At 41.7% G+C, this 13853-nt stretch overlaps 2 protein-coding genes across 5 annotated transcripts in view; one reads left to right on the forward strand and one right to left on the reverse strand.

The window, feature by feature from the left end:
• The window catches only part of TIMP3 (TIMP metallopeptidase inhibitor 3), a 37462-nt gene extending 28328 nt beyond the window's left edge, over nucleotides 1-9134 (forward strand). The window contains exons 3-5 of the mRNA XM_014307379.2: nucleotides 3254-3365; nucleotides 4053-4174; nucleotides 4800-9134. Of these exons, the coding sequence (XP_014162854.1) occupies nucleotides 3254-3365; nucleotides 4053-4174; nucleotides 4800-4997 (432 nt within the window). The 3' untranslated portion in view covers nucleotides 4998-9134. The remainder of the gene's footprint in view (nucleotides 1-3253; nucleotides 3366-4052; nucleotides 4175-4799) is intronic.
• The window catches only part of SYN3 (synapsin III), a 189562-nt gene that overhangs the window by 118762 nt on the left and 56947 nt on the right, over nucleotides 1-13853 (reverse strand). For all 4 annotated transcript variants that reach the window (XM_005421799.2, XM_031057698.1, XM_031057697.1 and 1 more), the window contains one exon: nucleotides 11998-12087. In XM_005421799.2, coding sequence (XP_005421856.1) covers nucleotides 11998-12087 — 90 coding nt within the window. The remainder of the gene's footprint in view (nucleotides 1-11997; nucleotides 12088-13853) is intronic.

Below are 13853 nucleotides of genomic sequence, written 5' to 3' on the forward strand. Positions count from 1 at the left end.
TAATTTAGTTTAATTTTAGACAGACTAAAATGAGGTGTTGAGTCTTTCCTGCTCTCTTGATTGTCAGTGGGTAGAGAGAGGAATCACCAAAGTGTAATTCAGCCCACAAGTTGTAGGCAGCTATTTTAGGATGGGCTGAGTTGCTCTGGAGGTGTCTGTTCTTGGCATTTGACTAGAGAGGATGCCTAACTCCTGTGAATTGCCTATATTTTAGGTAGCTGAAGGTTAGGCAAGGTGTGACTCCCAGCTCTTGGTATCTAGTGCAACCTCACAGGGGAGGGATACAGGGAGGAACATCATGAACAGTTTTACAGGTTGAAGTCGTTTAAGCAGCAGGAACCACCACAGGATTTGCCTGTGCATTTCTGAGGCAGTATGGAGGCTGCTAAGGGGAATGCTGACACAGATGGAAATAGAGCAGCACTAGCAGACATCACCATGTCATGCTTGCTAATACTTTATTCGCTGTTATTATGCTTCCAAAAATACACATTTGTGGGGACAGGAGAACTCTGAGGGTAGCAATTACGAGAGAGGCTAGCTTTATGGGTGGGTTTCTTCTGACTGGTCTAACAGCACTTCTAAGACATTTTGTATATTCAAAAATAATGCCCAAGGTATTGTTTTATTGAACAGTGGGCATCTGTAGAAGAGTCCCTCTTGCCAAACTTTCTTTTTCCTTCCCTGAGAACCAAGGTCCTACTGGTGAATTTTGTTCAGTCATCAGAGGATGTGGGAGGCCCTGTCTGCCCCAGCATAGGTTCAGTCAGCGTGACAGTGGATCCATCGATGTGGATCACTGAGGGCTGGGTGGAAGTGCTTTTTGGGAGGCTGAGCATGCTTTCTTTAGGAGCCCTGACTGTGGTGGCCCTGATGGTAATGTGAACAGGAAATTAGGTCCAGGAGCTGAAAAACAAGCCCCAGTTCAGCATCACTGGCTACTTCCTAGGCAGTCATGTTGGGCTTGATAGCTTAGAAGATGTGAAAAGTGATGGCTAACAGTCCTGTAGGAAGTCCTGAGCAGCTTCCCAGGGGAATAATTAGGGTAGCTCATAGCCCTGTGGGCAGCAGGAAGAAAGGGCTCCAAGTGTACCTGCTCACATGCAGACCTTATAACAGAGATGCTTAATTAGCCCAACATGAGCTCAGCGCTGTGAGCGACTGATCCGTTGCACTGCCATGCACAGTGTGCAGCTCTCTGCAGTGTTGATAATGCACTGCCTGGAGGGAATGGGCAGCCCCAGCTGTTATCTTAGCTCATTTTATCTGCTTAGATACTGTTATCTGAGCTTCTTGGTGTGACACCCACTAGAGAGGGGTCTGGACACGTGACCTTTATTCTATGTGCCTTTCCTCACAGTACCCTTGGGAAGGAAGAAACAAAAGTGTGCTGAGGGCTAAATAACTCATCCAAGGACAGACAGGATGCTTGTGCCAGAATCTAGATCTCCAGCTCTGTTGACTGGATTGGAAAATCTGAGTAGGTCATCCAATACCAAGAAAATTGCAGGGATAAAGCAGAGATTAGGTAAAGTTCACTTCTTCCATCTCCATTGAAAGACTTTGGCCACTTATGGATACAATGTCATATTTCAAGCATGATCTATGAGTTTTTGTTGGTATAGTAGGATTAATTAAAAAAAAGTACTTTGCTTGCATATTAGCTGGGTATAGAAGAAAGGCTGGAAAATGCAAACTCTTTAGTGTGTCTTTTACTGCACCCAACAATGCTGTTACTGAGTTGTGACACTGTTGCAAGGTCATACAGATTAGGGGAATCTAAGGAGAAAAAAACTTACCTGGCTGACATTCCATAGATGCTCCAAAGATAATTTGGCCAATCAGCATAGCAGAATTAGTAGTAGTTTCTTATGGTTTTATATTAAGTATTTGGGCCTAGCATAAAGTCTGTTAAATTAACTGATGTTCTTCCACAAAGAAAAAGATTTGTTGTTTTTAAAGGAGGTAAGGGCATGGTGAAATATACTGGAGTAATGGGAGACTTAAAGGGATAGAATGCAGCCTGGAGAAGAATACTACAGCTTAGGTGACACAGCAGCAAGGATCTGTAGCTCTGGGATTGTTTGGGATTTTCTGATCCTCTTTTGCCTAAATAATTAATATTTACTACTAAACTGAATGTGCTGTCTATCAGTAAAGATGAGAGAGAAAAGGATAGGCTGGGAAATGCCAGGAAACTGATTCTCTCTGACTTGTATTATTTCTTCTTTAACTTCTAAATATTGGCCATTCGTGGAGTTGGCAGGGAAAAAAGAGTCACTGAATGCTTTGAAAAGACAAAAAAACATATTTAAAGATTAAATTCTCAGGAAAATAATCCTCTGTGTTTCAAAAATAGGATATGTTTAATGGGTCCAATGTACACATGTAGTGGTTGTTTCATTGCTATGCAAAGACTTCATTATGCTGCTAACAGGTGGACATGAGTTTCTCTAGATTGCAGCAGTAAGGCCAGGTCAGATGGGGACATGTGCTAATTTCTGACTGAATCCAATTGCCAGTATATCTGTGGGCTCATGTTTCAATTAAACTGAGCTGCAAGAAAGATTATGAAGATGGAGGAGGAGTGCAGAGGAATTATGTATACATGATATTTTCTTTATGGCGCCCATCAGTATGGGACTAATTTTAGAAATGGTGTAGAATTCAATGTCTGCATTCATTGAGTTAGAGAAACAGTAAGTCCTTGCTGAGGTCAGCAGGAGTTGCGTGTGCTACACGTTTGAGAAGGAGGTGTCTGGCTCGATGACTTAGATCAAGCGCCAAAGGTTTGAAACTCTTACAGCAACAACACTGGAAAATAGGGTAATTGTTTAAAAGAAAAACCCTTTAGTTTGGAAGAAATTGTTTAAATCACATAGAGAGAAAGATTCCAAGCTTGAACTAATTTTATTTCTCCCTAATTTTGACCTTTATAAGGGGGAAAAAAATGTTCAGGATGTTGGCAGAGCCTGCAGCATTGGCACTTTGTTCAGTCAGTGCCACTGGAACTAATATGAATGGGAAAAACTGGTCCCTGTGCTGAATTGCAATGGCTTATTAGCAGGTGTTTTTTCTGCTTTACCAGCAGATCTGGTAGGGAGACTTCCATGAGTCCAGACAGTGTCATTATTCCTTCACTCTTGTAAAAACCAGAAAATTTATTGCTTACCACCACAAACTAGGAATGTAGATTGTAAAGAACCTTAAGTGAAATTTGTCCTCTGAAGATGACTTTTTATTCTTTCTCTAGATGTACAGGGGCTTCCAGATAATGCCACATGTTCAGTACATCTACACAGAAGCCTCTGAGAGTCTTTGTGGAGTCAAGCTGGAGGTCAACAAGTACCAATATCTGATTACAGGTAATGGACCTTGTACTTCTCCATAAGCAAAACCTCTTCTGTTTTATACACACACCTGCTAAGGACATGGGCAGCGGTGTAGATAGCTCTGTACACAATTTCCTAAGTGTTAAGATGGCCAACAGTATTCTGGTGTCCAGTACTCTACTCTGAGTGACTCTGAGAGTCACTTCACTCTCTAGATGTCCCTCTCTTTCCTAAAGTGTATCTTATACCCAGACGTGCTTTGACAAGTATGTTTTATGACAGTTCATGGCTCTCAATTTAGACCTGAGCTGGCATGTCTGTCACAGGGAACTGGGTGCTACTGGGCTGTGTCATAAATGGAAGGTCATTTCTGGAATGAGCTGGAGGATGAAATGGGGGGATGCAGGGGGATGGACATGTGGCACTTGCCAAGTCTTGTTTCTAGGGAACGTGTCAGTTAATTTGCTCTGTTGTTAAGAGGAGCTGGAGAGCATTACTAAATTGCATGTTGCTGGTGGTGCTCTCAGCTGGCACAACACTCCTGACTTTCAAAGTGCTGTTATCTTGCTGGCCAGAGATTCCTGAACCAGTTAATAAAAAGAAAGCATTTGCTGAGCAGTGGCTGAAGCCAAACATATTGAGAGCATTAGTGATGTCAGGAAACAAGAGAAGTGCTCGAGCTGAGAAGTGCTAACTTGTGACCATGTGTCTGTTTTCAAGGCCGGGTGTATGAGGGGAAGGTTTACACTGGCCTGTGCAACTGGTATGAGAAATGGGACCGGCTGACTCTGTCCCAGCGCAAAGGACTGAACCACCGTTATCACCTGGGCTGTAGCTGCAAGGTAGGTGTGTCTCTAGGGTGGCATTCAAGCCCAAGAACTCTGTTTCTCCTGGCTGGTAATACTCAATGATGCCAGAGAAGAGCCAGGAAGAGAAATGGAGGACAGCAATTTTTACAGAGAAGAAGTAAAGTTCATTTTCAGTGTTGAGACAGAGAAGAGACAATCAAATAAAAATGCAGAGTCTATGCCTTTAATACCCTGTTGGAGTTTATTGGGGTGGGGGAAGACTTTCAGAATCTATGCAGAATCATTTGCAGGTGAATGAAATCGGGTACCAAAGGCTTGGCAAGATATGTCCAGCTTTTTTCCTGTGTAAACATTTTGAGTACTTGAAACCCCACAGCCTGGCACTGGAACTAAGACTTTTGCATGTGGCGTCAGGCCTGCAAAAACATAGACATAAGCTCAACTTTTCTGCACCTGAAAAGCCCTTTTGACGACAGAATTAGCTGTGTGTGTGAAGCTAAGCACATGCTTACGTGCTTACAGAACTGAGGCTGAATTTTGGATTAGTAAGCAAGGTTTGAGGCTGTGGAATTTTGAATCACTTGTCTCTGTTAAAAAGACATATTATATAATATTGTTTTTACATGTAGCCTTACCTGATTTCTCTTTCCAATTGCAGATTAGGCCCTGCTACTATTTGCCCTGCTTTGCCACCTCCAAGAATGAGTGCATTTGGACAGACATGCTCTCCAACTTCGGCCACTCGGGATATCAAGCAAAGCACTATGCCTGCATCCAGAGGGTGGAAGGCTACTGCAGCTGGTATAGAGGATGGGCACCTCCAGACAAAACGATAATCAATGCCACAGATCCCTGAGCAACTTTCCCTTTCCTTATCTCCCCTCTCCCTTACTTGTGGCTGATCTTCCTTTGGACACTAACTCTTACCAGATCGTGATGATGACAATGAAATTAGTGCCTATTTTCATGCAAATTCTAGCACTTCGAACACTTAAAAAAGAAAAGGAAAAAAAAAGGAAAGGAAAGAAAAAAGTCTGTGCGACCTTACTGAATTTTTAATCACCTTTTCAATTTTTTGATACCACTCATTCTGATCAGACAACATATGGGAGCTTACTTTTGCACACCAGAGGGAAAAATGGGAGGGAAAAAAAGGAAAAAAAAAAGATGGAGCTCTTGCTCTGTTACATGTATCATTAGCTGTAGCAATATAATCTCTATTTTTTTAGGAAAACAAAAATCTAAAAACTATGCCAATTAGGCACTGTATTCTTCTAAGCGCTGGCTTCCCATCACCCCTCCTCACGCACTAAGTGCTGAAAATACATAGAAAAACCTATTTTAAGGGAAACAGTTTCCATTAATCAGGCAAATGAAGGAAAATGAAAAGAAACCCAGCCTAAACTATGGACAAAATGACATCCAAAAGAAATCCTCCTCTCTAGGAGAGATTGGCAATGTGATTGACTCCAGCAATGGGAAACTTTACCTGGTGTTTCTGACCACATCATCTGGTAAAAGCATTGTTGACTGACTGTCCTTGCTAATTCAGTCACAGTGTGAATGCAACAGCACATTTAAAGTTCTGGCTTTACCCAGAACAAAAGAGAGTATTTTGTATTCTTGTTGTTGTTGTTTCAAAAACAAAAAACCCATCCCCTATTTTCAGGGAGGTAAATGCAACTACAGCAGAGCATAAGAAGGGTTGTCCCATCCTGTTTTGAGCAGCATTGGCCCCTGAAATTTTTGCAGCTTAGCTTCAACAGCAAAACCAGCTTGTGAACACCTTAAGCCAAACAGATGCAACAATAACAACTATAAATCAATCATGTGCAAGAGGGAAAGGGGAGACTTGCTAGAACTCATATTATTAAAAAAAATATAGCCAAAATAGTGTTTTGCTGAACTAAGATGTATATACACATAATGACATAAGCTATTTTTGACAGGATGTGGATTTTTTTTGGTGTTATAAACAAAAGAATGGTTTGATTGTGTTTTAAAGACAGAAATATTGACATTCCGAGTTGGTGAGTCGCTTTTAAGATATTGAAGCTCCAGTGTATCTGCAGTAGTGGCTACAGTCATTGTTTCCTCTGTAACTCCTTGCACCACGGTTCTTCCCCTGCAGCTACAATAGCTGCGTTTGTTTATATGGTGAAAGGAAGTGTGTGTGTGGGCTAGGCAAGGAAAAGTGGTCTTCTAATAAGTGTTGTCTGGGATCATAAAATTTTCAGCTGCCCTGAGGATTCCTTCTGTGTCAAGTGCTGTGTTTCCCCCTAGGCACTGTTAAGCATAGCCCTGTGCATGTGCTCATACCATGTCCTGCAGTCATGTGGGAGGAGAAGCCTTACTGTCTTGTGCTTTGCTGTTGACTGGAGAAGTTTTTTTCATTCTATTTTGGTTTTTTATTATTAAGAAAACTATAATATAATTTTTCTTATCAAATAAAAGTATTTTAAGTTTTAATGATGGTGAAGAAGGGGTGCTGACAAAATGGGTGACTTAAGTTTTGGATGGGGAGGGCTTGGGCAGGGATAAGATTGTGCTTAACTTCATTTTTGTATTATTATGATTATTTATCTTAAGTTTCCATATATCTTCCGTTCATTCCACTTAGAAAGCAGAGCTGCCATGAGCAGGAAAAAGTTGTTGCAGTGATTCCAGCTTGGGGCAATACAGCATTTTACAATCAGTGACCTCAATTACTGGAGAGTTGTTTAGAACCACTTTGCCAAATGGAAAAGAATGGGTGTCTGAGATGGGCCCTGATGTGTTTTTAAGTTCCTTGTGTGCTACTAGAGCTCTGCCAAATGTACACCCTCTGAAACACCCCATTTGCTGGATGACTTGTTGCAGCAAAAAGCTTCATTTTTAGCATGAACTTTGAAGGGCATTTTCACAGAATTGCTGTAAGAAGTGCCCAGGTCTGCTACATATATTTTTTTCCCCAGCAGCTCTGAGTGGCAATGCAGCACAAAACACATTGAAAGTCTATTGGATTTTCCTGTGATTTACATTTGGAACATTTCTCAGAAGTCCTCTTCCCTGTGACTACTCCTAAATAATGGGTTGGAGATGAGAGGGAGAGTAGGGTGCTTCATGACACCTGTCACAGGACCAGGTGGTGGCCCAGAAAATTGTTCCTTTTGGCAAAATATGAGTTTGGGCTTTGGGCCAAGTGGAACAATCTCTGTTCGATTTTGACATGGCTGACAAAATCTGTGAGGGTCACTGGGGGCAGAGTGGAGCCACTCTCAGTGTCTGCATTGTTTGGAGTTGGCATTGCAGAATGTGGCCCTTCTTAAGCTCAAGGTGACTTGGCAAAGCCAGTGTCTCTTTGAGCTGCAGCCACTTCTCAAAGCTTTGGAAGGCTAAACAAAAATGCCCCTCGATGCAGTAAAGTGTTGATTTGAATTTTCATTAAACTGCAGCTCTGCATATTTTACCTGTCACTGATTCATTTAGCTAGCTGAGACATCACAGTATTGCACTCAAATTATTGTGAAAATATTTGCATTCTAATACTATGAGGACTTGTGTCCCTACGTAGGATATAATGTAGCTATGTGCTTTGTAAACAACAAAACAGCAGATGCATTACCAGCAAGTGAAGCATATTCCCACTTTGTTTTGCAGACAGTAAAATGTTTCTGAGATGCAGACAGCTAGACTGGCAAGGGCAGAGGTTTGATGGCAAATCTTTGCCCTTGCTGTGTAAAGAAACAGTTGTTAAGGCTTTTCAAAATGTGAAGCCAAAAGGAGGGGGAAGAATCCAGTGAAAATACATTTCTTTTGGGAAGCTTCTTTATTTTGTTTCTGTGGATGCTATCAGGAACATGCATTTCTTGGGCTTGTGCTTGCATTAAGGACCTGCCTGAAGGCACTCCTGAAGTAGAAGCCATTACATGGATTGAAGAGGCTCTAAATTGGACTCAAAGACTTCATCCTTTCTGTCAGCTCTCCTTTCTTCTGCTTTGCTAAGTCACTTCTGCCTGCCAATGGAGATGTCCGGGATTACACACACAGCCCCTGCCACCATGCTTTAGACACACAAATATTATTAAAAATACTTTTAAAAGTGGATAGCTAATTTGTAGACCGAAGCTGTTCAGTTTCTTGTGCATGTTTTTTCCCCTTACTCGCTGTAGAGTGTTTTCCCCTTTAAAATGACAAAAATAGATATTGAAGGTTTGGGAAAGGTTAGATTCTATTTGCCTTTTCCAAAATAGAGGGGGTAGAGAGTAGGAGGAGATCTGTGCATGGAGTTTCTTAAATAAAGTCCTCTTGTGGGAGGCTTCTACCTCCCCTGTATGGGAAAAAAAATGCCATTTTTAAGTCTCAATTTCCCATGTTTTGGAGAGTTGCGTGACCCTTTAGGTAGGACTATTCTAAAACATAAATCTATCATGGTATCCCATTCATACTTGTCAGAGTGAAATGTTGATGGGAAACATACTGTTGTGTTTTTACAGTAAAGACTGTTGGAAATAAAGGCTTCCATAAGAACAAATTTCCATCCTTGCAGGTGTCTCTGAAAATACTGCTCGCTTATAATGTGCTTTATAGCTTCAAAGGACAGAACAGAATTTAGCAAACTGCAAAAAGCCTTGGATTTTTTTAGAGTAAGTGGCTTCTGGGGCTACCAGTCTTGAGAAAAAAACACAAAAACCCACTAAACATTTGCTGCTGTTTTGCTTGTACTGGCTTCTCCTTCTCTCTGACACTGTCCTTCCTTCATAGAGCCACTCTGCTGTTCCTGATAGTCATGGAAACTTGGGGAGAGAACCAAACCCATGTGAAAAATCTTGTCCAGAAGGAATGTATTTGTTGCTAAATTTTCTAGCACTGTTTACAGATTTCCTCCATGTTATTTATAAATTTTATATTCAGTGAATGTATATTGTCTTTTAAGGTAATGTTGCATAATGTTCACTTTTTATAGTGTCCTTTTATTCTAAACAGTAAAGTGGTTTTATTTCTATCACAGACATTCTGTCTCTGCTTCACTTATATTAGTTTTTGTCGACTTCAAATGTACGCAAATGGATTTGCAACTGGATTTATTAATTTCCTTTCCCTTCCTGATACTCTTTTATTGGTCCCAAAGGAGATATTCCACCTCTGGTAATTCTTGTGCTTTGGCAAAGATCCCTTCAGGAACCCCCCCCTCTTTTTAAGAGCTTGTTCTCTCTAAGAATTGTTATTGTGGTGATAAGCCCAGGAGAGGCGAAAAATCCGTTTTGAAGTTAATGACTCCCAGTTGTTAATTGGCCATAGGAGGTCAGTACAGAGCAAGGCAGTCATTAGGGTTGGCTGTAGCACCAGTAGGTCCTTGGAAGAACACTTACCAGATTGCTCTTATTTCCAGAAAACTGAACATTGTGGGGAGGTCTGAAAGGTGCATGCCCATGGCAAAGGGAAGAGAGGTTCATCTTTTGTGCTGTGAAATGTCAGAATCTTGGGTCCTCTCTTTAGGCTTACTGTTTAAGGCTGATTTAAAGTGCCCTGTTCTCATGAGAAAGAAGCTTCAGAAAAAGCATTTTCAGATAAGTTAAAATGCTCACAAAAATGGACCTACTGTCCATTAGAAACCTCCTATATCTCACTTTTTACTCTTGGAAAATCTAGTCTCTACAGAGATGAAGGAAGGAATGAAAGAGGGCTTTGAATCTGTTCTCTGTTTAATCCAAAGGTTTAGAAAGTAGACTCTGGAAAATTTTGGATATAGAAGGATGAAGGTCTCCTGTGTGAGAATTAAAGTACTTAAAGTGTGTCACATTGCGGAGAGGTGAAACCATAGCACTCGTTATAAACACTTCCAGGGGGTCACCCATCAAAGGAACACAGTGAGTTTTATGAGTGCTCACTGGTACAGCTTGGAAATACCTCCAGGAGAGTAAAGAGAAAGAGTGGTAAAAGAGGATCAGTATATTCCTATCTGACAAATGGAGAAACTGATGCACAGTGGAGAAGCAACTTCCACAGGTGTTTGGTGATGACTGTAGTGCAGCATGCTTGGTGTAGGCACTTGACCTCTCAGACTCTCACAACCCAGGATGCTGTGAAGATGCTCCCAGAAAAGATATTTATAAGTTGTGAAGATTCATTCTGTGAGGCAGACCACCCCCATCACCTGGGAAGGGCTGACCTGAGCTTGCCCAAGTGGATTGTTGCTCTGTAAATTGTTGGGAAGTGACTGATTTAAACCAGATTACTCAGGCTTGCATGTCAGCAGTAGTGTTTGTGTTCATATGAGATTACCTACAATTTAAAAGGCTTCCTGTACCCTTTTGGAAGTAAATAATAGCATCTCCAAGTAGGTGCTTAGTTATAAAGATGGAAAATAAGTGAAATTAATATCAGTGCTAAACCAATCAACTTTGCTGGTACCAAATATATCTACATCTGAGGAACCAAGGATCAGATAGCCAGACAAGAAAAATGTGCTGAAAGTGCTAACTTATTTGCAATGATAACCTTTATCATATCTTCCAAAATACTGTTCCTAAAATGGTGGTCCAAGTCACAACTGTCCTGAAGTATTACTTATGTCACAAAACCTTCTTCATAAATCATTAATAATTAAATGCAACAGCTATGTGACTACTTAATCTCATAAATGTGCAAAACACTGTCACATTGTTTAAGGACTATCCATTTATTTATGTCTTAAATGATAATATAACTTCATGACTCTACTTACCTCCACAATATGCCTGTGAAGCATGGAAGTGCCATAGTCTACACAGCACAGGTAGACAGTATTGGAACAGAGAGGTGAAGGACTTGCATTTCAAAATATTTGAGTACCTAGCAGGCAGCAGTGGGATTTTTCACAAGAAACTAGAGGATCATGTATCTACACCCTATTTTGTGTTGTGGCTGTCCCACAGTTGTAACAAGTGTGTGAGAAAAGATGGGATTGAATATTTTTGAGCCTTAGTTTGACATCTCAACAGCCCTTGTGTTCAGGCTGGCAATGCTGCTTGGGTTCACAGTCAAGCCTGGGAAATTAGCTCAGCCAGCCAGTGGTCACACAAGGGGTCATGGTTCATACTGGGTTTCATCAAAGCCTCAGCCATGTAGGAAGAGCCACTAATTCATGGATGTAAGTTGGGAGCAAAAACTCACAAAGGACTAGTCTTTCCTTTAACACAGGGAAAAAAAGAGCCATGACCAGCTGTAAACAAAGCCCCTCTCTTTGCCATGTTCTCCAGGACTAAAGGCACCTATGCAGATTTCTTTGGAAGGTGCCCTGAGAGTTTGGTACAGTGCCCAGCAGTCACACAGGGCACTGAGTGTTCAGCTGTTGACAGAAAGACCAGATCCCAAAGCACTGTGCAAAGAAAACATGAGAAGCTGAAACAAACTTTTAAGAACTCCAAGTTACCCTGAGTACCTTCAGGTTGATAAATGTTTCATGGTTGATGAGCACGTGACAGACCAAGCAAACTAACATTGTGAAACAAACATCTCTTAGGACCCATGTTCCAAATTGTCAGAATATTTTAAACAATTCCTTGAGTAGGGAAAATCTACTTTATCTGAATAGAGTGATTCTTTGCTCTAAGGGATGAGCTTTTTGTTCACTGTGTTTGAAAATTGAATTCTGCTTTAGTTTTGAGCCTTTGAGCCTCTTTGTACATTTTTTTCAGGGTCCTTACATGACCTAGAGGAGGGCTGGGCAAGAATGGAAAGAGGTTCCCAAGCAGTGCCTTTTGCATAGCACTTTTTAGATAGTATTTTTCTGTAAGCAAAATTCCAGCATCCCTGCCACCATTTCCTGTGTCCAACTTGCATCTGTTGTCTCCACCTCATCCATAGTGGCATTAGAAGAAAGCAAAGTTACTCACCATCTGCTTATGGCTTGGGAAGAACGTTTGCTCCACCAGGGGGAACTTCTCAGGGCCCAGCGAGTTGAAGATTTTAATGAGCTGAGAGAACTTGGGGTGAGGGAGGGGGAACAAAAAACAGACACAGTAGATGTCAGTGACTCATTGTGCAACAGGCAAATGCTTGCAAAATGTTCTGATAGTGGTGAAGGAGGTGAGAGAAATGTTATCATGTCTTTCCCACCTTGCTTTCTTGACCTGAGAGCAGCAAGAAAATATGATGCTGCTGTATTTATTCATGGCCAAGCCAGCCTAAGCACACAAACCTTGGACTAAGGGAGCATAGAAGGGATTCAAGAGCCAGAAGGGAATCAGTTTGCATTTACTTAGAGATCTACTATGAACAAGATTTGCATTCAAAATACAGCTGGGGAGAGGAGCCTTTCTTAGTAGAGGATAGAGCCAGGAAATCAGTGCCACCACTCCCATCAGAGACCAAATAAACCAAAGCTGTCTCTTGGATCTCTTCCTCACAACCAAATCCAAGCAAGGCACTTTGTGCTGGAGGGCAGGAGAGCTGCTAAGGGACAGCGAGTACAAGAGGGTTTGAGTGTCAGACCAAGGGAGTAGAGTCCACTGTTAATCAGAACTAACATTTATTGTGAACCAAGGGCCCCCAACAGCCCTTCATGAATGATGAGAGAGAGAGGAGCTCATCTGCCTGTCCCTGTCCCATCTACCATGAGGTTTGAGGGAGGCCACACTCTGTGAGGGCAGTATCTAGAGAGCAGTATGACATCAATGGGGACAGCAGCCACTCTGGTATTTCACACAAAAGGAAGAACATTTGTCATTGTCCCCACCCATCAGCATGAACTTCACTATCATCACCACTATCACCATTATAAACCCTTTCACCCTGCAGGGTTGTGCCCAACCAGACACAAAGCTCCCCATGGTAGGACTGAGTTTTGATTTCTGTTCAGGTTCCAAAACCCCAAGAGAAGTGTAACACATCACAGAAAATTCCTGCTCCACTTCAGCCATCTGTGAAGCAAGCAGACTATTCTGTATGTTCTCTGCAGCCTCCCTGTTCAATCCATCATTCATCACCCTGAGAAAACATCAAAACTATAAGGGGGAAACCTAATAACCATGACAGAAAATGTTTCTGAAGTAGGGTTCGTATACCAAAGAGAGTAAGAGTGATGCATATCCCAGATTCTCAGGAGGAGCTTAGACACAGCCCTGCTACCACAGAGTGCTGAACTGGCATGACTGTTGGTGAACTGCTTGGACTGGCAGCCATATAAGAGAATAAAGTGTTTGGGAATTGGGTCCTGCTGAGCTGGTAGATGGGACTGAGTTTCCCCATTGAGTCCTATTCACAACATAGTTTATAAATTGAATTCAGTTTCCAAGCCCCTCAGAATCAGGCAAAATAAAGTTAATTAATAAAAGTCTCCACCCTGGGCCAAGTAAGGATAGATTTTAAGTCTTTGCATGAGTTTCTCAAGTTGCCCATCAAAGGTAGGGATGTATTAATCTTGAAGGAGATCTCTGTGTCACCTAAGGGAAGGAAATAGACATCTAGGGAAGAAGGGAAAGAAAAGAAAGCTCAGTTTCTTCACAATAACAGTAGCACCTTAGTGTTGCATGTTCTGAGCACTTCTGGGCAACAGCTGGAGCCAGTAAATGCACCAAATCACAACACCAAGGTTACATTGCAGATAGAGAGAGGTACTGAGAATGTTTTCTGCTGAGTAGCCCTGTTAAGGCTTCTCTCCTGGTTACTGGGCTAGTCTAAGGACTCCAAAAGAATTGCTACATAAGAAGTTGAAATTTAATTTGCTGGTGGAGAAGAACAACCCCTTTGA

This window comes from Geospiza fortis, unplaced genomic scaffold (genome assembly GCF_000277835.1).
Source record: "Geospiza fortis unplaced genomic scaffold, GeoFor_1.0 scaffold173, whole genome shotgun sequence".
Classification (NCBI taxonomy): Eukaryota; Metazoa; Chordata; class Aves; order Passeriformes; family Thraupidae; genus Geospiza; species Geospiza fortis.